This window comes from Coccinella septempunctata, chromosome X, assembly GCF_907165205.1.
Source record: "Coccinella septempunctata chromosome X, icCocSept1.1, whole genome shotgun sequence".
NCBI classification, from domain to species: Eukaryota; Metazoa; Arthropoda; class Insecta; order Coleoptera; family Coccinellidae; genus Coccinella; species Coccinella septempunctata.
The window spans coordinates 1441252-1468031 of NC_058198.1; the positions used below are offsets into that span (position 1 = coordinate 1441252).

Here is a 26780-nt window from a genome sequence, read left to right on the forward strand (position 1 = left end):
ATTTAGCGATAACTCTTGAAACTCAACCAGATAAGGCCCATTCCAGAATGAAATTGGTTGCATTTTCCAAGCCTATCGCATCTTCCACTTTGATTCATATTCAATCGATTGAAATAAATTTTTTGTCGCAAAAATTTCAGGAATAATCGGTGCGGGAAGTCGCTCAAAACATTACACGGCTGACCGACGAAAATTTCTTTCCCCGAGGTTTCCATGGAAATACATCCGAAGAAAATTCGTGGACAGTTCATATTTTATCTATGGAGTCCATTCAAGGACTCAAGATAGACCTACGTTAATTAGCTTTTCGCAGAGAACAAGGTGTGAAATTCTCAAGTAGCTGCATCATTTCCAAAATATCGACGATATGATATAGAACGAAGCCAATTTCCCAATTCAGTTTGGTACTTCCTATGCTGACGCGATCTTGCGATTTTGAAAAGAGGTATTCGATAGAGTAACATCTCAAAAATGAAATGGAGAGGAGTTTTTGATGCTGCTTGAATTATCACATACTGAATTTTGAAAAATTCTAATAATAGGTGAAGAATAAATTGCCAAGTCATCACAAATGTTTCTCAAAATCTTTGTAGTAGTCTCTCCTAGCGCACAAACCTTGAGCTCAGACTAAATTTCTTGGAATAAAACATCTCATTTTGACAAAAATATGAAAAAATCATCAGAATCATTCGGAGTATTTTGAGTGGGAATAGTAAATATAACTTTTTACTGACCTAGGCGTCAATACTGATTTTCTCTGAACTATCATTCAACCTGAACAGAATACTTGACATTTAACATTTGATAGAGAAAGCTCCGCATTAAGATATTTCAGTGTAAGTTATAAGAGGAAACCAATTGATTCAATTATCGGTAATCGATTATCTTCAGTATACCTAGTCAGTATTAGAAATCGTTAGGATGAGAAATATCTCGAATAAACAAAATTGGGGTGTGAAGCTAGTTCGCCTCCTCGTGGTGCACCCTGGGTAACGCTAAACGAACTAGCCAATCGGAATATTCGGTTGAAATTTTAGTTTCATGTTTCCATTAATTTTAGATTCGAATTTCAAAATACGATATAGAAAAACTTACACCTTGTGAATGTAATGCCTTGAATTGTATTTTTATCCATCTTCCAATTTCATCAATAATTAGTTAATCCTAATTCAAGGTTTCGAGCTTTTGTGAGAGAACTATTGAATGTTCCAGATTCAGTTGATTTATACACCAAAAATTTTGTTCAGTATTTTTTTCCGAGTTATCATTGACTCATACGAATTTTATTCACGAACTAAAAATAAACGAGCTACAAACTGACGAATGCGCCAAGGTATAATAGTACTAATATCTAAATTTTTTTCACTAGATAGAAAAGCAGCCTGATGCCTGGTAATTGTGAGCTAAAATTCTTCTATTAAATTCTGAAAAGTGCAAAAATATATTTGAATTTTTTTCAGGTATCCATAATTTTATAGGAATAGAAAAGTTATGAACCATAAAAAATGTGTGAGTATAGGAACTATATAGTTAATATAAATGGAAGTGAAATTGTGAACTGACAAGAAGATCTGGACCCACATGAAAAAAAAAATTTCACCATGAATTGAATAATACTGTATAAGTAGAAATAAATTAATCTGAAACTAAAATAATTTTTATTTCCTTCATTTAATGATTGTTTTTTATTGGTTATTGATCTGATTTTGTTTTTTGTTTATGTTTTTTGAAATACTTCGAATGTTCTATTGAATTTGTCAACATCAACGGTGATTAGGTGTTGTTCGGACTCAAGATCATAGTTTGTCCTAAAATTTACGAAGTTTTGATTGAAAGCTCCCATATTTCATCTAATTTCGACCTATTCTGACTAAAGAATTGGTATAGAAAGAATAGATTTCGTGGATTATCTCTGAATACGAATACTGTATACATTATTTTAATATTATAAGCGATGCAAACTGTGGTTTCTTTGAAATATTACATATTTCATCTCTTACTCATTTAAAACTTTTCCAATTTGAATATTATTACGAAAACTCCTTTTCAGGAGGGCAAAATTAGGAGAAAAAAAAATCATTTTACCATCATGACAAGAATATAATAGAGACGTGAAAATGTAATATTTATTCATTGAATTTCTATAAATAGACTATACAATACTTGTGTATGAAAATAGTGAAATGAATATAAAGACCACTAGTCGGTTGAGGTTATTTATGGATTCCCCTCCATTACTTGCACATGCTACATTCTCCAAGTACACTGTGAATTTGATATTATCAGGAAACCGACAATTTCCGTCTGAAATGAAATAATTTTGTTATTATCTTCATTGATATTTTTGATCTTTGCACATACCGAAACATTTGTTATATGACGTCTCTCCAATTACTGAAATATATAGGGGTTCACAATCCTCGAAACTATCATCACAAAATCCTTTGATATCATGAGAATATTCGTCACTATTAATTGTCTTGCAATCTTGTGACCTATTTGCCGGATTAGGAATGTTTATTATACGCGAAATGCATACTGTCACTGATCCACCCTCCGCGCTGACTCTAAGCTTGGCATTTTCGTCGGAATTATAAAAGTAATTGTGGGATATTCTATAAACATTCTGTCCAGTAGGTTCCACATATTGTAAGAGGCTAAGGGAAGATTTTTCATCTGAATTCATTAAAGACCCACATTTAGGATTGATAATACTTCTGGGTACTGAAAAACAATAACGAATAAAATTTAGTAGCTTATCGAACCAAAAAATACTCACATTCTTTCAGGCGTTGGACCATTTCATTTATTTTCGTTTTTAGTGCAGCTTCCGTCTCGATATTGTTTCTGTTTTCTGTGTTCGGCATAATGAAAACATCTGAATCAGTATTGATCACATAATCCTTGTAGTCCGTTTTTTGTCCAACACCTAATATCAGTACTCTTGTGTCTGAAATGGACATTTAGAAATAACTCCCACCAAATCACCATTCATTAATAGTTATACCTGGATATTTTTTTTTCATTTCTTCTACTTTCGATGTCGCAAAGGTCTTCTGATTTTCACTAGGAACTGCTTTAGTTATTATCAAATAAACTGATGAATACCCGCCAGCATCACTCTGGTTATTCAGCTTCGAAATAGTTAGGGATTCTATGGTCTCAAGAATAAGTCCAAAATCCGTACCTTTTTGTACTGAAAAATATGGTATTCTAACTTATTTCTTCCTCGAATTTCTCTTTCGCGAAAAGGTTTAAAGAAAAAGTAGAAGATTTGAGCTTTGGCTAGATGATGTACACCTTTCACGAAGCAATAGTAGATTTATTGGGTGATTGCTGTAGCATATCACGAGAATTCTCATCGTGGGCATCCTTCAACGTGTACAACGAAACTGATATTTTAAAAGATATATGGAGGTTAAAAATTTTTGCCCCTTGAAAACGATCCATTACCCCCTCAAGACAATTTATTTGGTACGAAAATCCACTTACTTCCATCTGTAATTGATTTGTTGATCTTTTGATGAAAATCTAATATGCTGGTTGATGCATTTATGAGGGTCTGACAGGTTTTGGCATCGGCCAAACTGAATTTTGTTTCGTATTTGTTAACATCTATGTTTTCCAAGAAATTTCTGAAAATCATGAAAGATCCTTTCTAATCTGAAGGCTATGAATACTGAATACTTACGACAACATGGGATGAATCTTCTCGTATTCGTAATCCATATCCAGGAATATTGTCAAATCACTTACCACTCTGGTTAAGGTGTTATTCTCTTGAGAACAAACCGGATCGTTCAAATTTCCCGCTGAAAATGAGTTTGATTCAGGTGTTATGTAAAAGGAAATCGCCTCAAGGCGTTCTTACGTATATATTTATTGAAACTGTCCACTGCCAATCCAGCTAATTCCTTGAATTTACTGGGATCTATAGAGCTATCCAAGATCGCAACCTGATCAAGTAACCTTTCGAAATAGGTAGTTTGTTCGATCAGTTTTTCCGTTGTAGTGAAGAATGTTTCCAGAGATTTCCTGTTGCACGCTCTCAAGGAAGAGTTGAATACTCCCCTGGGCGAGTAGTACAGATCTAGTATCTGAGAGACTTTTATATCCTGATAAACCTTCTTGATGTCATTGATACTCGAAGCGAGATAGAGTCCGTCCAAATCTCCGCGAATTTCAGCGTCTGTCATCTGTAAGAACTGATTACTTTTGACGAAATACCATTTCGGTTCGAGCGTACTGTTCCAATTTCCCTCTGCTCCAATGTGTACCGAGTTTCCTCCTGTTTTACTTATTTGGTAGAATGCTGCCTCTGCGAGATCACCTGAAAACATCACAGGATCTTTTTTATTACGTTGTAACCACTATTAACAGACAATCTCTCAATTAAATAATCATCTCTACAGAAAGCTTATTCATTATTATGGTATAACATCAAGAATAACTGATTTTGGTTCAGTTTGAATTTATTTTGAAGATAAATGAATATTTACGTTGGTTGCAAAATGGTGGATGCACTTATGGGTGAATTATTGTTGTCTTCCTCGGATTTTTCATATTATTGATCGATATCTCGAAGAATTCTTACTGGGAATGATGGGCAACTAATTCAAAATTAATTTTCCAAGGCCAAAAAAGGACTATTTTCCCTAGGAAGGTATTCATATTATCCTACCTACAATTGTTGCAGCATATTTTGAATCTAAAGTGCCAGATGTTCCATTCATTGGAATCTGTTGGCTGTTCAAACCGCTGGCTAGTCCTGCTATAACACTTCCTGGGAAAATTTCTCCCCATTTTGTATGTACCACTCCGAGTTCCACTGGACATGAACTGTACGTGTCAGTTTGCGAATTGAATTGTTCAACCTGTTCTGCTCTCGATAAATGCCTTCTTTGCCTCATTCTGTACTTCCCCAGTTGGTTACAGACGTTTTGCTCATCTCCGCGTACCTTATATTCCACCGCTTTAGAGAGGAAAAAATGAAGGGAACACTAAAAACAATTGGAATCGTTAATTATTGAAAATTGAGGACATATCTGCTCATACTAGCTTCTAACAGAGAGAAAAAATGTAAAGTGGTTGATTTGGCATGGTTTACCTGTTCTAAATCTGTCAATATATTCGTATCCAACTCGCTAATGTAGGGTATGATCTTTTTCAGTAGTACCATATTTCTGTACGCATTCCATTCTTTCGGGCTATAGGGAATACCGTATTTTGATGGAAGGTCCGCCCCTTTAGACCGTACTATTCCATCTTGTCGGAAGCTGTAAAGAATTCATCAGAGTAAACTTATGCCATGATGTGATCTGTGATCTGTTCTGCTCACCTAAACAATAATTGAGATGCCAAGTTTCGATTGTTCCTGAAGGGTGCGTTGTCTTCTATTTTCCTGATGAGGGCAATGAGCGTTTCCATGGTTGCTGGTAATCTGTTGTCTTTTTCAAGAATACTACTGTCGTTGTAGCATTTTATTAGTTTCGGAGAAACGCTGCTTCCGGCATTCTGTTGGGCCCATGAAATGGCGCCACAACTGAGTGTTATTGCAATAATGACCAAATTGTGCATTTTCTTCACCGATGATGGGTGAAAGTGGAGTCAGATCGATTTCCAGCTAGGGTACCAATGAAATACGGATCCTCTTGATGTGGTTCAAATGGAAAATTGGTGAATCTTTTTTTTCACTTCTGTTCTTTATCTATCGGACATCTGTGACTTGATATTTGGGCAGATCACGATAAGAGATTGCTCACTTCACTTATTGTTTTCTGGTATCGTAGAACCTATTTCCTAATTAATTATTCTTTTGTTTTAATTATGGGCAAAACATTTCTTAAAGCAAGTGAGGAATAAAATTACCTACATACCTCTAACTATATCTCTCACTAGATGATACTAACCTACAAATAAGATTAAATTCAACGTTATCTGATAAGCTCTCCCATGTTTGTCCTATGACTAAGCTAGTAGTAGATACGTATCTGGATTCAGTTCATGAGTACATTATTCTAATTGATAAAATATGTAGTTATGGAATAAAGCAATATTTCACTAATATTGTAAAATATCCTGACTATCATAGCACATCACTTCATGGGGTGTACAAATCTCAATTCTTCATTCATCTGCAAATTCTGACCGTATCAACCTTCTACATGGAAATAGTCTTCTCATTATTCAGTTGTTCTATGCTATCACCAATGCAATCCTGCTGCTTGGCAAATTCTACCCGCGCATCCAGATTCTACCCGCGCTTTCAAATTCTACCCGCGCATCCCGAATTCTACCCGCGCTTTCAAATTCCACCCGCGCATCTATTTCTACTCGCGCATCTATATTTTACCCACGCATCCATATTCCCCCTATTGAACTTCTTTAGTTCAATGTTCCACCCACGCATGCAGATTCCACCCACGCATTTATTTCCTCCCCACGCATTCAGTGTCTACTCGCGCATCCATATTCTACCCGCGCTTTCAAATTCTACCCGCGCATCCATTTTTTACTCGCGCATCTTTATTTTACCCCCTCATCCATATTCCACCCACGCATGCAGATTCCACCCACGCACGAGAGAGTGATCGATAGCTCTTCCACGATTGTTTCAGGATTAATCCATTCATTTAAATTTGGATAACTCATGTTTTCTCATCTGAATTTTCCATGGCTTAGCTTCAACGCAATTAGATGTGGGTTATAGATCGATTTTTATTCTAAATACACTATTTACAATGATAAAAAAAATACTCAATTAAAGATTTTTTCTAGGAATTTTCTGTATATGTATGAATTTTGGTTCATCTGGTAATGCTATAGCTACGGGTACTCCCAACGACAGTTCATTCAGGTTGATTACCGTTTCCTTCCGTTTTGTTGGAGGAACAATATCGTTATCTTCTTCTGGTAGCTTGACTTCAGCGATATCGATTTTGTGAATTTCTTGGTTTTTGGTTGATCGGCCATAGTCGAATCTACCGTGTTTTTGTTCATATATTTCGAAAGCCTTGGCCAGATCTGGGTTTATGTCCCTTAGTGGAGTGTTTCCGGGCCTTATATAGACAGGGATTAATCCAGGAAGTGGTTCCACATATTGATAAGGTCTTGAGAACGATGGAGCGACATCTGAAAATCGTGCATCTCAATAATTATCAAATTTCAGATAGCTATGACTTATATTTGATAGTATACAATAGTAGTCCATGATCAGAAGAAGAATTCACATGATTTTTCTCTACAAATATAAATGCCTTTTTAGTTAAGTGAAAGCAAACTTGAAAAACATTTTTGTCCAATAAAATTTTTGAATCGGATTAAAAAAATTCTGAGAAAACGGGATATTAATTTGTATTTTAATATATATCTCCTGACGAAGTTTATTTTGGTTTATTATCATTATGATTATCAAAACTCCCCACATCAATTGCATGAATATCTCGGAAATACAGCAATGTTAAACTAGATCATTATTATTAAATATTTTTTATAATCGAGTCATGCAATGTTAAAATAGAACTTTTCGATTGTAAAAAATTAATTATGAATGGGATATTAGTTAGTTATGGAAAAAGTTTCATGTGAGCACTTTGATATCAGATTTGTTGCTTCAATTTTCTGATATTGAGGAATAAATTCATGCAATGATCTATGTAGGGAGAACGTGTTCAAAGATTGAATAGAAAAAAAGAAATGAATCGATTATCATAAACAGATTTAACATTAAATTGTTCAGAGTAGGAAATATTTGTGCTCTTAATTGCACCAAATTTATGCTAATTGTAAATGGTTTCAAAGATATATAATACTACCTACCCGCCTCCCGTATCATTATCATAAGAGAGCACAGAACTGAGATCAACAGCACCATATTTGATGTTCAATCAGTGAAGTGGCAAGAGGAACTGCTCCTTCACCCATTGGAAACCTAATATATACATATATAATCGCTTATTAGTGAACACAACCCTACTGTTCAACCAAACGAACACGTCAAATTTTCGTTGCGGTCTTGAATTTTTTGAACTGGTATTACCTGTAACGGTTTAAGGAAGAGACTGGTTTCGAGAATGCATCGCCATCCTAATCTAATCTAATCCGGATCTAGATTCTACCCCTCTTCGGTGAAACTTGGAAGATTATTTAAGAGAAAAGTTCAATCGTATGCAGAGAATATCACAGGAGATATCTCAGATAGCAATTCGCAATTTTGAAAAAAATGGCATTTGTATGATGATAATCGAATTCAGTGTGCTCGAGAACTTATATTTTCATTATTTCACGAATTTTTTCTCGAGCACAATAAAATGGAAATTAAATTTAAATTTTCATTTGCATTCCTTCGTTTTGAATTTTCAAGAAGAAATGAAAGATACCTATTTGGGTTCTTGTTAATTGTAATGAATGTCCATTTGCTATCTGAAAGTTCAGTATGAAAATGTAGGTTTACGAGCACGCTCTCCTTTAATTTCGATTTTAATCATTGGAATAGATTGCGAATTGTTTTCGAATGAAACAATGATCTCGAATTTGAAAATTTGAATTTTTAGATCAGAGTGCGCAAAGGTTAGACACCCCTTATTCGTCATATTCGCTGCTCGCAAGAACTGGGGCAATATTTAACCCTCCTAGCATCCCGGAAGTGCAGAAACCATCTGCAGTTTCGGAACTAATTTTTTGTGCCACGAATTTGGTCAAAATGAAGTAATCGCCCAAAAAAATGGAATCTATGGTGTTGAGATTATTTGTTCAGTTATCAGAGAAAATCAATTTTGAACAAAATAGGAATCATCGATGACATCACAGACAGTTTGATTCAAGGCATAACGTGTTCAAGAAATGATATTTAAACTAGCATTTAACCAATCATGGTGCATATTAAATTTTGATGTACGATTTATTCAAGCGAATTAATTGTGAATCATTAAGGTAACTCGGAAATCGTGACTGATTATCTTCATTGTTCTCCAGTTTCGTTAATATTAAATGTATTTATATTGGCAGTGTAATCCACCTACAAAATAACACGGATATATCGGAAATGGGCAATCGAATATCTAGAAGGATTTATTTCAAGGATGAAATTCCATTCTGTGATCAATTTTACTGAAGATTGTGTTGATTTTATATGCTCTCTTCGATGTGTGTTTTTGAAAACTCAATCAAATATCAGTATCGAAACTGAATATGAATATTGTCGGTGAAGATTATCAGGGGCGAAAGAATGAGTGCGCAATGCAAAATTTTATACTTTTTTCTCAATCTTAGCTATTTTCAGTTATCACATAAAAAATATTCTTTTTCTTGGACTGTTATTCTTCGAAATTGTTATCAATTTAATTAATTGATCGTTTATCTATAAACGTTACAATTTGCTCTCCCCACTAACTAGTATCCTGCGATTGAATCTTCCTAATTGTAAGACGTTAATTTTATTGTATAATCCAGCAATGAATTCAAAACGGAAATCTTCAACGCTCGTTCAGTGGAAACAATACATTTAGTTATATTCCTCGGTTGTGATTGAACATCAGAACAGGTTTCGCTGTGAATCTTCAAATGAAATCAAACTATTCGTTATACAGTTCCTAGTTGAGAAAATGTGTAAACTTTTGTTAGTCCTACTGGTCATTTTCCTACAAGGTAATTGTCATCGCATTTCATTCAATAGTTAGTACATACCAACCTGTAGAACTCGCATATTCACGTCATCTTTCTATATTAGTAACAGACAGATCTTGGAAATACCACGAAGTAGAAAGATACAATCGAATTGAATCACTTCGTCATCAGCATTCTCGATGATATCATTGAGCATTGAGCCTGGCTTAATACTCAATGATGATAGAGAAAATTTCTTGAAAATGGCTCTGTGTTTGGGCCACAGATGAGCTTGTATTTATTATTTTCATTAAAATCATTTTATTATATCAATAACAACGATAGCAGCCATTCTGAATTGAATACCTTATATTTTGAAGGTCTTCGGTTCTGTTTATAGTCTGATTGCAAAACTGTTAGTCATTTTCATCGCTATTCTAAGAATTTCCAACAACTCCATTATTCACTTCAGGATTTCTGTATGCGAAGTGAAATTTGGACATTATTTGACAGTCAGATTCCTTTTTTGTCAGTTTACCTTGAAAGATTCAGTCGGTAATGTGCACTCATTTATTCTCATATGAAATGAGGAAAGAAGAAGTTGAAAGGAATTTGAATTGATAGTATGTCCGGATTTTATCAGTTAAAATTCATCAAAATTTTCTTCACCTACTTACACATAAAGTTGTTATTGTGCATAACTAAAAGAACCTTGACGAGCTTGATTCAAAATATTCTTATCTCAACTTCCTCGCTCACAAAATAATGTTTTCGAAACCATATAGAATATTCGATTTGCAGGAAATAGGAAAACTGAGTGTAATGTCATCAGTAACCGTATATCAAAGAGGTCCCCTCAGCAAATTGACATTCAAAGTATAAGGCAGAAACAAATAACCCCAGAAATAACAGTTGTTGACGTTTTGGTGAATGAACCAACACGAAGGGGTTATCCGACACGAAATCAATATGTTCAACCATCAGTTTCTCCACAGAGAGGCTATCCGGGTCAAAACAACTATTATCCAAATAGCCAGTATGTTCCAAATAGAAGACAACCTGAAATTAAGATAATTGAGGTAGTGGATCCGCGTCAGGGGCCCGGCAATAATTTGCAACAATGGCAAATGTATCCTCAAGGAGGCCAAACTTATCCAAACAACGGACGTTTCCCTTATCAGGTCAACTACAACAACAACAACTCACCTCCTCCAAGGCCATATACGAATAATGGAAATAGGCCGAACAGAAGACCTTATAGACCTAATTCAGATTTCTACATCTCGGAAGTAAATGAAGATGACGATTTTCCTCCAGGTCCACCCCCACATAGGGGTGGTCCCGACCACAGAGGCCCGCCGGGTCACAGGGGTCCACCGGGTCACAGAGGTCCTGGTAACAGGGGACCCAAACCAAAACAGCCAAAACCCCAAGAACAAGACGATAACGATTCTTCGGAGGAAGAGAAATATGTTTTCGACGCTGGCGAGAATACAGTTGTTGGGTACACTAAGGATAATTTTCCCATAATTCCATTGCGTAAGAACGATATCAGACGATGAATTCGTATTCTCTATCTATGATATAAACAATAAATAGAAATAAGTTAAGGACTAAAGTCATGTCTATTGATATGAATTATATATTTCCAATTATCGTATTAAATCAATTCTGAGTGAAGTTGAAGTTAATCGAAAAAAATATTATTTCCTAACCCCGAATGATTATTGTCACATACACATACTCACATGCACACACACATGGAGGTTTTTTCAGCCAGGGATGAAAGGTACGAAAAAAATCGTTGCTAAAATAGCATCCTCGAAACTAAATACACCAACTGCAAAATCGTATGTTTCCAGAATACAATAGTATCGATTTTGCTGTTATTAGAGGCCTATTCATCAATCAATACATTATCGATTAATAATATAATGCTATTCAGCATTCCTTCCGCATTTTCACCCATCCTCGAGCTAGACCCATGCGAGAAATCATCAAATCCCAATGATAAATGAAGAACCCAGAATTAGCCTTGGAAATGGATGAAGGAGACCAAGATTTATTATGAAACAAATATAATTTGCCTCGGAATTGACACGCTACTTTATATCTCTACACGAATTGCAGACTAGTATTAGTCTCAAAAGTGCTATCAAGTTGCAATCATGGGTTATTATAAATTACTTTGGGTGGTGTACGGTGTATTTTTCATATTACGTGAGTATATACCTATACCTACCTATTTTTTAACACTCTTCGATCAGAACAATCAAAATCATTCATTAATCAATATCATAGCTTAGTTAATCTTCAGAGGATTGAACTAAATTAAAATTCCATTTCAAAAATATATGAATATACCCATACTTAAGGTATCCTGAAGAAAATTAAAAGGAGGGAAAATTTGATTGGTATAACTATGGCCATGTAAATTATTTTTTGTTTTTCCTCTGTCGGGTTTGGTATGCCTTTTTTGAAGAATGCTATATCATATTTTTTTGATTATACCTTCAATTTTTATTAATTCATTACTGTAAGACACAGCTCTGTCGATGACTGTGATTTTTCTCAGTAGTTATTATCAGATTTTGATTTTTTTTAATCGAGCAAGGTATTATACAATAATTTTGTAGATTCCTTCATTGCCGATTTGAATTTTCCCTTCATTGATTGTTTGTGATGATTTTTTCCGCAATAATTTTAGTAGAGTAACTTTTGGCAATCTCATCACTTCATAAATTGCATTTTCATTCAAGAAAATGTTCGATATTATTAGTTTTCAATCCTCTATTAACCTAATAATAAAAACGTGGGAGATTCCATATGTTAATTTTCTCATGATTCGTTCATTACCTTTAAATCATTTGACAAGATGTGGTACTGCGGTTCATGGTACTGGTACTGGTACTACACGGCAAATTTCACAAGCTCTAATTCTTTCAGATGAAATTTCTGGGCTCAATTCCAAACTGGATTTTGGGGATGATTCTAAACCTTCCTTAGTTAACTATAACCAGAGAAGTATTCCGTTACAGTACGAACATGTTCACGTAGACACCAAAAAGGAGGATAATTTGGATAAAGTTGGTATTGTTTGTACAACTAATTGTGATACACAAAATTCCCATAATGGAAGTTCAATAGTCGAGTCTGATGTGGTGGTACAAATCAAGTCTACCCTAAATGTCGTAGATAAATCGAAAAAACCCGAAGAGGTTCCCGATATAGCAGTAGTACTAGGTACTAAAGGCTCTGGAGGAAAAAACGAATACCATAACGTGGAACGAGGGTTGCAATTTACTCCAGTTTCCAAAAATTTTCAGAAAAATAACATCCCATTAACGCCAATAAATGTGCAGACCGCTTTTCCATCCCTGATACCCAGCAATGTTAACGAAATACAAAATAGACAAGGCATCGAAATTAGCATGAGGACATTCCCTGCAGGTCTGGTTTCTCTGCCTGACGGATTCAAATACAAATCGGAAGGTTTGGAAATCAAAGTGCCATATTTCGAACCCACATACCACAAACATTATTTCGGAGAAAATTCGCCACCCCAGTACGCTTATTATCCGGGAAGGAAATCCATCCAGAATCCAGTGGCATTCAACAATATTGCAAGACCTAACTACTCGTTTTCTAATTGGAACGGAAATTTTCCCATACAGAATCTAAAACACGATGAAAATTGTATATGTCAAAATCGGAGTGGCTCTGGATTAGTTTGGTATCCTAGTGGTGACAGGGCGCGCACCCTCACACAGGGAAGAAGTAACAGTTTCGGAGTGAAAATTGATGACAAACTTGCATCGATAAACTGAATTCCTTTCGACACATTAGATTTTATGACCATTGTATTGTTGGTTTCATTTCGATTCTCCCTCTAAAGAGTACAATAATAATCCTTTTCTTCCTTTCCCTTCGTGTTTGTCACGTGTGTCAGGAAAAAATAACACATAATTATTTTTAAATTATGTAATAGAAATATATAATAAATTTTGATCACGATGGTTTATACAAATAAATATTTTATCGGTTATAAATATCCGTAGCATACAATAACTATTTGATTGTCGATAAATATTGACGAATCAAGAACAAATCGAAGAATATTCACATAATTTGCTGTTTCTTTTCATTCGAATTAAATTCTTTTTGAAAATATTTTCGTTTATGTGATAAACATGGAAATTATGATGAATATTCTCCAAAATGCCTCTAACATTCTGTATTGTCAATAAGTTAATAATTCATAACAAAACAACATCAACATAGGGCACAATAACATATACATATATGGATAAATGGCAACATGAAATATCATTGTCGATATATCATGAGTTTTGTCTTTCCAATATCAACTTTCTTCATTAGAGTCCACGCCTGTATACGAGTTAAGTTAGTAATGTCTGTATCGTTGATTGCTAAAATTTGATCACCAACTTTTAGCCTACCATCCTTGTCTGCAACCCCGCCTGAAATTAATAAAATAAAAATAATTATTAGGCGCAAGTTTTGTAGATTATTTCTGGCTTTTCCTTTCATATTTATCGTTGATTATAATAAGTCAAAATTAGTGACCAAGAGTACTAGGGGTTATTGTTTATTGCTTTCATGCATATAGATGCGAGACATTTTCACCTTGAAAAATTTTCTTCACAGTTATTGGCATATCTCCATGTGGTGAATCTTTTCCTCCTTCTACACTGAATCCCAAACCGTTCTGATCCTTCTGCAATATTATCTCATGATTAGGCATCCTTGTTGGGACGATGCTGAGCGAATCAGTGTTTTCTAAAAATAAAATGTAGATGTAGATGAGTTGAATTTGCTGATTTTTTTTTATTACCTGTGTCCAATGTTCTGTCCAGGGAAATAGATCTCCTCTTCGATATTTTCACGTCTTTGGGTACTTCATCCTTCTGAGCGATTTCTATAACGTAGGTTTCAACAGGGACCTTCCAAGAACAAAAGAATAGTATCAGCATTCAGTGCTTAACTTACTAAAAAAATTTACCTTTAACAATTGAAGAGCCTCAATATAACTGAGTCCTTTTGTGGCAATTCCATTAATGGATAAAATATGATCGCCCTTTATTAGAGTTCCATCTTGGTAGGCAGCACTTCCATATCTTATTCTATGAACAATGATGTCCTTATTTTCTTCAGTTCCACCAGTTATAATTATACCAAGGCTCTCCCCCATGACAGCTGGTTTCAGAATTACTTTGCGAGATTTCGAACTAATTTCCTTAATTTCACTGGGTGATTCAAGTCCATCAGATAGCCCTTGCTGAAAATAATCCAGAAACGCATCATTAATTCAGTTGTATGACATGATTTTTTGTAATATTCAAAAATAATTCATGGATTAGAGCATTGGCTGCAGAGTATAATTGAAAGAGAAAGAAGCAACACCATCCACAATCAGTGTCGGATTTTTAGACTAGATTTAAAGGATATTTCTCAATTAGACTCCACTTTAGAATTATGTTATCACGCAAGATATCTTCTTCAATTATACTGTGAACCCAATGATGCTCTCTCTGTTCCAATGAGAGATCCATACTGCGAAATTTCCTGCATTTGGATAATCATGTTCGGAAAGAATATTCCTCTGAACTGAATCCTGAAACTCGAATACCAATGAAATATTTATCTGGTCGATCAAAAAAAAATCTCACCTTTGCATTAACCTTAGTATAGTCTTCATCCGATGGTGAATGGACAAGTTTCGGCGTTTTGGGACAGTAGCTCAACTTCTTACTAGCAAATGTAGGTGCTGGGGAAACATTTTTAGCAATTTCTTCGAAGTTTTTCCGGAGATCAGTGACGCTCAAGCTTTTCGTACTTCTGAATTTTGATAACCTCTCTTCTCTTTTCATCACTGAAGGGACCGGTTTCAGAACATTCAGAAATATCGAATTCTTTCCGCTCGGTGTTGAACTGGCTCTGGAAGTGGTTTTGAGATCCAAGAACTTCAAGTTTGTCTTCGGGGGTGGAACCATTTCCCTTGGTGCCGCAGTAGGAACTTTCTCTGTGCCGAATAGAGGGTTGTAGATGAAAAAAATGAACCATTCGGTTGTGAGAAGATCGAGCAATTAAAAATTAACTCACCAGAAGGAGTGTCCACTGAAGCTGATTTTGTAGCTTCTGATGTTTTGACCAGAGGTTTAATTGTTTCGTCAATAGGATCCTTATTTTCATTGGGTGATTTTGTTATCGGTTTTACATTATCAGTTTCATCATTGCTCTCTGGTAGTTTCCTGTTCACAATAGGAGAACCTATTTTGTAATCCTTTCCGCTACTGCATTTAGAAGAAGCTAATATATTTTTTCTGTTCAAAGCTTCTACAGTTGAAGATTTGATATGTCGAAATTCTGGAGGAGTATATGCCGAATACACACTTTTTAACGTATAGTCAAAATTTTCAACTGATGTTGTAGGTGAGGGAGACGCCGTTGGTCTTGATACAAAACTAGATTGACTAGAACTCACTGCAGAATCATTGTCACTTTCTTCGTCAGTGTTTAAGTCCCTTTGGCGCAAATTGCTTGTCGAATCATTTTCCATTGTGAACGATCCGAATGGTCTTCTAAGTTTAGGCTTTATATCTCTAGGCACGAAGTCCAAACTATTTTCAGATCTTGCCTTTGAACCATCAACTGATTTCTTACGAGTTTTCTGGTAGTAATCGTTGAAATCCTCAGCTTGAACGTTTTTCACGTCCATCGATATTTTCGAATCGCTATTTTCGAGTTCTGGCTTCCTGTTTGACGAATGAAGCTTCAAATCTTTTCGCTTGAAAGCTGGCGAATATTTGGGGAAGTTTACTGTCGCCGCCCAAGCCGGTGGAATCGGTGGTAAGGCTGTATTGTTGATACTCGTGTCTTTAGTTATTTTATTGGAAACTATCGAAGAGTTCAGAGAATTGAATTTTTCAATGGGGGTATTACTTTTAATTTCTGGCAAGTTGATGGTGGAGGAAAAATCATCCTCTGAGATAGAATCTGGTATAACCAAGCCTTTCAACTTGGACAGAGTTCTTCTACGTTGCTCGACCAAATTCTGCAGAGGATCGTTCTGTCTACTACTACTATTCATTGATATATCACAAAGACTTTGAGATCTCATGTAAGGGGTGAAACTGGAGGATGTCCTGCTTTCGTCATTCTCTGATATATTTTCACTCTGATCCCTTTCCCTGGAACTCAAGTCCATATTCGATATACTCGTCATCTTATTCAAGGTAGACGTATCAGGTATATTCGCACCAAACGATGTTTCTTGAACTGGTCCAGTGAGGAATTCATTCGTTTGGGAGGTCCTCGATTTAAATCTTTCGAGCAGGGTATCATTCGTTCTATTTTGGAAGCTCTCTTCGAAATCTGGAAACTCGTGTCCATCGGGTGGCTGTCTTGGGTCACTGGGAGGAGGTTCCATTATTTCTGTGGAGGAATAACAATCAGTAAAAGATGATTTGAAACCGTTTTTAATTCACGATGAAACGGTTATGGGCAGTTTTTTCATCTACATGCACTTGAAGGGCCTACCAGTAAAGGGCGCTTCATTTTAATTCATTATAGTAAATATTTAGGTACTCCCGGTTAATGAAAATATAACATAAAACTGGAATAATTCGAATAATTCATTGAAATTTGCTGCAAATGTTTGTTGACAATACCACAAGTTTTTTGGCAGTTCGTATTGAGATCTGGAAGTCCTGTAATAGTTATCGGAAAGCCTTCCCCATATTTCATCCCTCAAAAATTACCATATTGATTTTGGTATTGATTTTTAATCGGTACTGAAACTAAATTCAGCGAAATTGATATTTCGATTTTTGAATTGAACTAATGTTTCTGGATAGGTACATTTTTTCGATTTTATTTGATTGATATCATGTTGGAAGGCTTACTTATCCCTAATCATTGATTACTATTCATCACAAATCAAGAACGGCGAATTTTTTTTTAATATATTCTCGAATATTTTGAATTTTACAAAATACTGCATAAGCAGGCTTCTATTTATTTCATGAAAGTCGATCAGACTTTTCTCTACAGCTCAAAAGGGATGATTATTGCTTCCTTTGGGCTTTTTCATTCAAACAATATTTATTATTCACTATATCGACAGAAGCAAAGATTATAATCTTTGGACAGAAGTACATCGCTCACCAGTGATTCGGTATGAACAAAAAGGGAAAGGGTGCGAACAGACACAGAATTCACTTGATTTATGTAACAGATTTTCTTAACGTGCAACGCGAAGAGTGGTAAAGCGCGGAGAGGAGAGACTTCTATCTCGTACGGCAAGCAGTTTCATACTAAGTTAAATGGATAATGGCAAACTTGCTCTCTGTTTAATCTCACAGGATAATAAAAATTGATTCTATATTCACTGTAAGGATACTTGACTGTAATGTATCAAATATTCGTTCAGATACTGAATCATGCCTACATGCGAATATTGAAAATATACTATCAATGCTAATCCCATCAGATTTTGAGAAATTTTTCGCAATTGTACGTAAATGGGGACGATGCATGGGGATAATAATAAAGGACATTATCTACTGAATTTACGAATCCTAATCTTGTCAAGAGCTTAATTTATCCGGTCAACAAGGTTGAGTACTCCAAAAAATTAAAAGGACAATTTCTGACCCCTTGTGTGATCTCATATATCATTAATAGTTTCAGTAATAATACAAAATTAGGAACACACAGGAATAAATGTTCACCATGAGTTTTATAAGTTCACGTGAAATTTTTCGTAGTTCAGAGTTCACAATTGAATGTCATTAAGACCACTTTCGTTATGGTATTTTACCTACCTGATAAATCTTCATTTGAGTCCATTCGATTTAGAAAGACATTACGCATTTTGAGTATAATTATTAAAAAATAATGTGATTTACCGCCTGTGTTGCTTCTGGAAGAATTTTCCTGATTCAAAAACCAAGAAAAGTTAGCTCAGAGCGATGTTTTAACAACATGTGATATTCAAAATCGAATAATCCCTTCTCTTGAACTTTTCTGGAACTATACCACTGTCACCTCAAGATTCGAGCTAGGATACAGAAGAAGGGAAGAATTGGCCAACAACAGGTCAGTGGACGTTGAGTCAAGGACAACTGGCTAGCAAAAGTATGGATTGCGGCTTGTCGATCATTTGGTGTAGAACCGGATTCAGAAATATCAGTATCGATGCAAACAGCCCACTCTGAGTTATTTCTCGAATTATCCATTCACCAAAACTGGAAGATCTAACTAAATGTCAACTTTGTCGAGACAAAGTTGAAGGCAAATTTACCTTCAGATCGTTTATTATTATGACGTTAAAGGCCATGATTATGGCTATAGCAGAATGGAATCATAAGGGTATCTGCATGAGGAATGTTTCTCAATGGTTTCGAGAACAGCAGTAGTCTTGTGTTATTGTCGCAGGCGATATTCTTATAGGGACCGAACTAGCCTTACACGAGGAAGTTTCAACATTGTAGGGCAATGTTGTGCTCTACAATGGTTGTAATCTTCGGGAGCAATTAGATTCGCGCGTTTTCGAAGTATAGAAACGATAATACAGTTTATAATTTCCATATTTTACTCCTGTTTCTTATCTCTGATGCCAGCAAGTCACTCTGTGTAAATGAGACTTAAGATATACCATTTAAGACATGCGCATTCCAAAGAACAAGTGTAAGAGCCGTCGCGGCTTTTTAACGAAAATTTTAAACAATTTAACGAAAACCACGCTACAGATTTATACCGAGGCCGCCATACCCAACTTTTTACTTCCTTATATATTTTTTTTACATCTCTTCACAATAAAAACCGGAATATAATCTTCAATAACAATCAAAATAACGCCAGAAATCGACCAAATTTGCGATATGAAACAATGAAAACTCATTGATTTTTGTTATTATATTTTACTTTCAGAGTAGCTTAATTTTTTATGAGGAAACTGTGCCTATAATTATGATGATAAACTCTATTATAAAGGATTCTTCTTCTCATCAAATCGACATACGTAATCGAAACTTGTCAACAAATCGCAGCTTAGGAATTGAGCGAAATAGTGACATATCAAGTAAATAGAACGCAAACAGAACAGGACTCTCAACAAAACGACAACTAATTGAAAAAAAGAAATATTCATTTCGATCATGCCGGTAAATCTGAAATCGTTCACCGTGACCACTGGATTTTTTCGCTCAATGAATTGAAATAGATTGAATGTAGGTATTGTAACGACCGGAAATAAAAGCCACCGACCATAATGCTTATAGACTTGAAATAATTATTCGATACATGGCACAGAAACATATTTGACAATATGTTTCTTTGTGTGATTTTTGGGTAAAAAATAGTATGGGGAAAATATACTTACGGTTTTCAATTTTCACGTCTTCATCATTCTCTTCCTCTTTTTCGTTGTTGTCCTCTCTTTCACAATGGACATTTAACGTGGATGTAGAAGTTTTGAGTCTGAGATGAAATAGTTTAAGAAATTGTTCCAACAAATCGGTATATATATATAAATATATATTACCTATTGGATAAATTTTCGTTGCTAATAGATTCCTCTTCCACTTCTCCAATAGTGTCCAGTTGGGGAGATATGCTCCATTTTGGAAAAAGGTCTATGTCGTCATTGAAGGAGCCCCTTTTTGAGGCTTCATCCGGTACTGTGAATTTGAAATTTAAATGTTCGCCTCGTTCACAAGAAAGAAATAAATTCATTATTTTCTTATGATCTTTATCACTGAAACTTTTTGGAACGAAGTCGACTAATCTTGGTAAACTGAAAATGTTCATGTTTTCGTCGTGCGTTTGAAATACCAACTCTCGATTCAAATCTCCAATAGAGTCTGGAAAATTTAATTTTTGAGTTAAATCTTCTATGTCTGTAATATCTACATCGTCGTTGTTTATATCGTAATCGGTTTTAGCATCCCTGAAGTCAATATCATCGACTTTGGTACATTGGTGTTGTTCAGGTAATTTTGAGAATTGGAATTTCTCATTTGACTTTGTACTACTCGAATTCAGGTTGAACACTGTTTCATCATCCGGGAAATTTGCAATATCGAGATGTTTTTGAATAGATTTTGGAGTTGAAGGAAGACTATTAGAGTTTCTATCAACAACAGTTGATATTGTGCTCGCAGTATCGTCAGATTCACTCAAACTGTGCACAGAGTCCTGAGAAAATAAATCAACGTAGTATTCAGCATCGGAAGGACTCGTACAACAATCCGAGAATTTCCTGTTGGTCCTGGTTTCTGGAGAATTGGTTTTTACAATATTGTATTTGTTATTTCCGGTATCGAAGTTCTTTAAGCGTGATTGCAAGGGTATGTTGGCATCCGCGTTGTCTCTGCTACCAGTTTCTGCATTCTTCGTCTGATTGGCTCTCAAATGTTTTTTTGGTACTTTTCTGGGTGGAACAGGGGGAGGAGTTGGTGGTAGCGCAGGTGGTTTCTTTTTCTCTGCGCGTATAACTAGGGGCAAACCTTCATCCAATGTCGCTTTCGTATTGTCCTTCTGGTGGCGCACAAGTAGTTTTATAACGACACTAGAATCTTTCAAACACTTGACACAATCCATACGGGTCATTGAAGTCACCGGACGAGAATCTATCACCAACACTTCATCACCTTCAGTTAAATGTCCCCAAGAGCCCACCACCTTCGACGCCGGACTGTCCGGGGCACAAGACTGGATAAAAAGTTTTTTGACATATTCTGTAGCTTTGGTCCCACCTTCAAATTTGAGACCAAAACCCAGCCGTTCGCCCGGTAAACGATAAACTAACACTTCTTCGGTGACAAAGTTGCTTTCTAGATCATTTTCACCGATCTTCAGAACTGTCACGAATTCCTTTTCCTTGGCATTCTTGATTATTCTTTCCGGCTGATCATTTTTATTCCCTACTGAAACAACCGTTACAAAATTTTCAGCTGAAGACCGAACGTCTCTATCATTCATTGCGAACGAATAGTTTATGGGTCACACTTGTATCCTGCCTCTACCTGAAACGAAAAAAAAATTGATACACTTCTTTGCGATGAAATAACCCCTGATTTCAGAAAACCGTTAGAGATTTGATTTCCAGTACCATTAGGAGAGAGAGGCGAAGAAAAAGGAATTAAACTAGGTCATCGAGAAAATACCTAACTGGAAGATGGCTACATACAAATTTGAAAACTCGATAAATGAAGGAAAATTTGTAGATGTGAAGTTTCATTATCAAGAAGGAAATAGTTTGAAGTGAAACAGATCAGTGGAAGAAGGACGCGAATTAGATCAATCGAGTGCACTAACGGGACAGGAACAGATGCAATCGACCTTCAAACACGAAGACCTTTAAGGATGCCAGCTAGAGGTATAGCAATGTACATCGAAAAAATGACTACTTACCCTTCTAAACGGCTGTCACATGTTAGGACACATATGATGCCGGCTAACCACATACTCTTACACAGATTGTATTAGCAACTGTGTTGAAGTTTTCAGTTTTCATCAGTTGTGCAAAGCTCCAGTCCCCCTTCAGATGGCTGACCTCGCGTCTGTCCGTAGAGCTTCGCTAGTTGCGGCGTTTATGTCTCCGAGGCAATAGTTGAACTCAATTATTGAGTAAATTATCGGATAGATTCCATTCTTTGCAGTTTTCACCTCACAATCAACAGAAGATCCTACTTCTATACTCCAGAACTCCACAGTAAAATACCGAAGATCCTTTTCATTTGCATACAAGTGTATTATTCCATCTATCCTACTGACCCATAAAATATAACAATGGGGCAAGAGGAGATACGTGAGATGATGCCTTCGCAGAAGTAGAGCAAGTGTTTTTATGCAACTGGGAGGGTGGCTTCTTGAAGGCTAGCAGGAAGAACCATTCAAAAACGTCAAATGCCGATGGTGTAGTCGGACCATTGAAAACGCACCTTGCTGATTTTTTATTAAAATCAATATAGACTCAATAACATTGATTTAAAACACTTTTCCTGACTAATATTTCAAACTCATCATGTCGAAATCAGAAAACTATCTTGAAATTTTTTTTCCACGCACAATATGATCGAACAGGTACACTGACTGGACTGATATGTTTTTAAAATAACAGTTAGTCGAGAATCAATCGATGTACAACTTAAAAAATCGCCTCTTCAAGTCACCAATCTGTTTGGAGTTGGGTAGTAAACTAGTGAGGGTCGATGTTGGAGCCACACAAATAGGTAAACCTCAAAATTGATGGAATTGGGTCAACAAGAAATTCCTACACACGGAACATTTTACTTGTTCTAATAATTTCTTCGTTCTCTACATTTCAATACCGTTAGATTCAAGAGGTCGTATCGCCAGTTACTTCATGGGTCGGTATATGTTTAGACGCCGCGCCGTCCAGAACCGTATTATTTGTAAGCTTTGAAGGCACTCCTTAAGAAGAGAGCGCATTGTGAAATAAGTAATAAAATTCGCATATTTTCAGCCTGATGAAATCAGTCCTATCTGATTGAAATTTATCGAGCTATCGTTTCAATTTGGATAATATTACTTGTTTATTCTCATCATGAAAGATACCTACCGAAGAGAATAGAAAAAAAATGTCTTTGTTCATCTGCATTGCGATATGATGATCTTGCTATTTTTGTTCTACCGCAGAACAGATCATAATTCATTCTTTCTTTGACCTATACTTGATACGATTGAAAATATACCTCTACTCAATAAAAATTTGCCTATTTTATTGTCCGAAAGTTATGACAAAAATACTCGTATGCGGTTAAGAAGTGAATTTTTTCGAAAAACTCGGTTAAATTTAATAAAACTCTCTTCAACACGTTTTGTGTGCGCAACTATAGGCCAAATTGATCACGGTCGGTTAGGATTTCCACACTCAACTACTTACTAGTTTTCAAATAATGAAAAAATTTTCATCATCAATCTGAAATTTCGCAGTAGTATGTGCATATTGAGTAGAAATTTTCAGGAACTTATTACATAAAAATAAAAGAAACATACGCAAATCCTTTCTCTGATAGTTTAATCATTTGAATTACAAGGAGGCATATTTCAAATATAATTTGTTCAATCATTGTAAATGTAAACCCCCATTATTATCGATTTATAACTTATGTATTAAAATGGGGATTTACCATAAAAATTCTTCTCACAAATATTCCCTGCAAATCCTCAATTTGTTAATAAAATCATCTGTACATTGCTTAGTCATTAAATTGAATAAATAAGGTACACAAATAATTAAAAAGTCGAAAAAAAATTATTTTCAAACATTAAACAAGATTCAATTAAAGAATTAAAATTGAAGGAAGAATAAACTTTCGTGATGGCTAAATATTCTTCCTAGAATTTTTACTTATCATAAAATAATTATCACTACAAAAAATCGATTCTAATGTAGAAATCTAATATACAATATTTTTACAAAATGACTGAAGTAGAGATGGATCTTCCGGAAAAACTCATGATTTCCATCGAAATTATTCACATATAGATTTTAACATCACATTTGAAGAACAATTATTTTTATATCAGTTCTGTCTTAGCTGCCGATATTGACTCGCTTACAAAAAAGGGATCAAGTGGTTTTCAACGTAGAAAACTAAAATTTTGGTACACATTTTGGAATGTATTTTGGTTTACTTTACTTCAATATCAGTATAATTATAACTTGTCACTACTTACTCAAAATTAGAATGAAATAACAGATAATAAAAAGTAATGTAACATTATCACTATTTCATAAAATGAAGAGGAAAAAATGAACGTGAATTCAATATAATATAAATAATAAAAGAAGCTTGTAAACAATAAAGCATCAAAAACAAGAACATTCAGCAGACTAATGATATGGTAACATTTATTCCTAAGTTACCGTTATCTGCAAAGTGCTGTGCAATTGAATTATCAAAAACTAAACAATCAGATCCCATGATTGCAGAGGCCACTCCTTCATGGCTTGATCTTGGCATTGCTTCCCAAATGAGCCTTCGTCTATTACCATTCAACTCCAGTCTGAAAATGCATTTGATTTAAATTTTTTCAATATAATATATTGATGATCAAGGAAAACACAACATTTTGAACTAGATTACCTACTAACCTATATGCAAAATGTTCAGCTTGTTTTCTAGATCCAATAAGTTGCACGATAGCAAAAAATTGGGTATGACCATCACTTTTTTCTTGTTTTTCTAGAACTAACATGAAATGATGTCCAAAACAGCTTTGCATCATAACCCAATCAACTGCACCGGCTAGATTTATCTCCGTTGCTAGGAATACTATATCCTCCCCATTTAATGTTGTTATATTTTTATGAGCATGTTGTAGGTGGACCATCACTTTGTCTAATTGGCCCTACAACAAAATGGTTCACAAAGGTTGTCCAAAATCTTGCAATTTCTTACACAGCAAGTCTGGTACTATGAATTCAAAACATACCTGCCAAGAACAAGAAGCACCAGGGCATGGGCAACTGTAAGGTCTAAATTCGCAAATTTCTTCATGTTCTGCCTTTTCGTTCAACCCAACAGACATTCTACAGCCAGTCGATTTGTGTTTGCAAGGGAACATTAAGTTATTTGCTACCTTTTCCATGGCAAGATTTCTTATATTTCCTAATGAATCAGGTTCCATTGAAACTTTATTGTTGTTACAATGTTATCATTCTTACCTAAGGTCCCTCTGCAAGTTGGACAACATGATAGTTTAGGGCGACAACTGGCACAAACCAAGTGTCCAACCTGACACTGCATTATTGGAGGTAACACTATTTCAAAACACACAGGACATTCGAACAGGGCAGCAAGTTCATCAGTTAGAGTGCCAGTAGGATTGCCGTTGGGAAGACTACTCAAGGGATTACTACTTCCTCCTCCACTAGAAGAACCTGATGGATCGGAGACAGATGCATTGCGCCTCTTCAAGTTACTTGTCTGAGCCATGATTATCACAATTGAACTGAAAAAAGTTAGTCCATTGAGATATCTAAGGTGCATGATGGAAAGCTGTTTCTAGGATAGATGTATATTTGGGAAGTGAAATGACTGCTGATTCTGATTATTCGAGTCAGCCATACTCGTCAAACAGTTCTTGTTTTTATGCTTTGTTTACAAAACTTTCAAGTGATGAATTTACATTCCAAATTCACTATTCTTTGCACTGATATATTGTTGGTTCTGATACCCTGCATAGCAATTGCTTGTATCGATACGGAGCAGCATTTTAATCTTTTAGAAGTTTGATGGAATATAGAACTATTCCTGATAAAAAATACTCGGTATATAACATTTACATCCAAAATACGTTGTGTGCTGATACTTAGTGAGAAGCACCTTTCTCTAACATGCTGTTCCTTCTTAATATCTTTCAGATTTCCAATGATTACGATAGGAGCAAAACAACTTACTATGATTTAGAAATCAATTAATCACATCCTAGCACTTGAGTGTGATATATCACCTAGTAATTCACTTGTGAAGATATCCTTGGAAAACTCGAATGTTCAATGTATATCCTATAAGTATCATTTATATAACTGTGTGTATACATATATGTTTACATGGAGCATTGAACAGTCTGTCCCTTATCTCATTTCAGTTATTTTCTGCGCCGAAGGTTCGAAGAACAAATGAATTACATATCAATGTGACATTTTTGAGAATCTTACCTTAATTTTGAATCTGAAAACTTCGAATAACAAAAAAAATGTGATAATAATTTTGTTATCAATTTTTTAAGGCTGTGCTGTCAAATGTCATCACTAGAATATATATATATATATATATGAATGCGGCTCCAAATACAAAACCCAAATAAAAAAAATTAGTAGTAAATCTCTAGTCAAGAGATATTACTTACTTAATAGTATTTGGGAGATATCTCGGACTCTAGGATTATTGACAATTATAAATAGATTTCGCTAATATTCTTCATCCTCCTTTTTCGTGAGTTAGATGTTAAAAACATACTGTTATATTATTTATTTGATTGCTTAGCTAACTAGATCAGCTACTTAGTCACTCTCGTTGCTAGAATATGAAATATTATATCATTTGACAACTTCACGCCATTATTAATTAAGTAAATAATTAAAATAAATTATCTAACCACAGATACCATAATGACTT

General features: G+C 35.1%; 6 protein-coding genes across 8 annotated transcripts; 2 read left to right on the forward strand and 4 right to left on the reverse strand.

The window, feature by feature from the left end:
- Positions 1–2108: 2108 nt before the first annotated feature.
- LOC123321735 lies at positions 2109–5908 on the reverse strand. Its single transcript, XM_044909471.1, has 11 exons — positions 5877–5908; positions 5339–5799; positions 5108–5276; positions 4682–5000; positions 3872–4330; positions 3692–3812; positions 3493–3635; positions 3008–3196; positions 2780–2950; positions 2362–2724; positions 2109–2304 (listed from the first exon to the last, which is right to left on the reverse strand). Exons 2-11 carry the CDS (start codon positions 5575–5577, stop codon positions 2153–2155), a joined length of 2325 nt encoding a protein of 774 aa, XP_044765406.1. The 5' UTR covers positions 5578–5799; positions 5877–5908; the 3' UTR covers positions 2109–2152.
- A 791-nt stretch (positions 5909–6699) lies between these two features.
- Positions 6700–8057, reverse strand: LOC123321387. Its single transcript, XM_044908946.1, has 2 exons — positions 7819–8057; positions 6700–7131 (listed from the first exon to the last, which is right to left on the reverse strand). Exons 1-2 carry the CDS (start codon positions 7871–7873, stop codon positions 6761–6763), a joined length of 426 nt encoding a protein of 141 aa, XP_044764881.1. The 5' UTR covers positions 7874–8057; the 3' UTR covers positions 6700–6760.
- Positions 8058–9396: 1339 nt separating this feature from the next.
- LOC123321386 (pre-mRNA 3' end processing protein WDR33-like) lies at positions 9397–11294 on the forward strand. Its single transcript, XM_044908945.1, has 2 exons — positions 9397–9645; positions 10405–11294. Exons 1-2 carry the CDS (start codon positions 9603–9605, stop codon positions 11163–11165), a joined length of 804 nt encoding a protein of 267 aa, XP_044764880.1. The 5' UTR covers positions 9397–9602; the 3' UTR covers positions 11166–11294.
- Positions 11295–11401: 107 nt separating this feature from the next.
- LOC123321385 lies at positions 11402–13466 on the forward strand. Its single transcript, XM_044908944.1, has 2 exons — positions 11402–11823; positions 12550–13466. Exons 1-2 carry the CDS (start codon positions 11772–11774, stop codon positions 13428–13430), a joined length of 933 nt encoding a protein of 310 aa, XP_044764879.1. The 5' UTR covers positions 11402–11771; the 3' UTR covers positions 13431–13466.
- A 310-nt stretch (positions 13467–13776) lies between these two features.
- Positions 13777–22369, reverse strand: LOC123321384. 2 transcript variants are annotated; one of them, XM_044908942.1, is made up of 10 exons: positions 22042–22369; positions 20171–21653; positions 20009–20106; positions 15727–17058; positions 15294–15646; positions 15194–15238; positions 14627–14902; positions 14459–14567; positions 14251–14403; positions 13777–14084 (listed from the first exon to the last, which is right to left on the reverse strand). In XM_044908942.1, the coding sequence occupies exons 2-10, from the start codon at positions 21607–21609 to the stop codon at positions 13930–13932; spliced, it is 3960 nt and encodes a 1319-aa protein (XP_044764877.1). In that variant the 5' UTR covers positions 21610–21653; positions 22042–22369; the 3' UTR covers positions 13777–13929. The 2 variants fall into 2 exon arrangements, with proteins under 2 accessions (XP_044764877.1, XP_044764878.1); XM_044908943.1 differs by lacking the exon at positions 15194–15238 and having other exon boundaries at positions 22042–22351.
- Positions 22370–23654: 1285 nt separating this feature from the next.
- On the reverse strand, positions 23655–26746 carry LOC123321466 (E3 ubiquitin-protein ligase SIAH1A-like). Of its 2 annotated transcripts, none has more exons than XM_044909086.1 (5): positions 26512–26746; positions 25325–25611; positions 25093–25268; positions 24752–25008; positions 23655–24663 (listed from the first exon to the last, which is right to left on the reverse strand). In XM_044909086.1, the coding sequence occupies exons 2-5, from the start codon at positions 25593–25595 to the stop codon at positions 24483–24485; spliced, it is 885 nt and encodes a 294-aa protein (XP_044765021.1). In that variant the 5' UTR covers positions 25596–25611; positions 26512–26746; the 3' UTR covers positions 23655–24482. The 2 variants fall into 2 exon arrangements, with proteins under 2 accessions (XP_044765021.1, XP_044765023.1); XM_044909088.1 differs by lacking the exon at positions 26512–26746 and adding an exon at positions 26321–26463.
- Between the last annotated feature and the right edge of the window lie 34 nt (positions 26747–26780).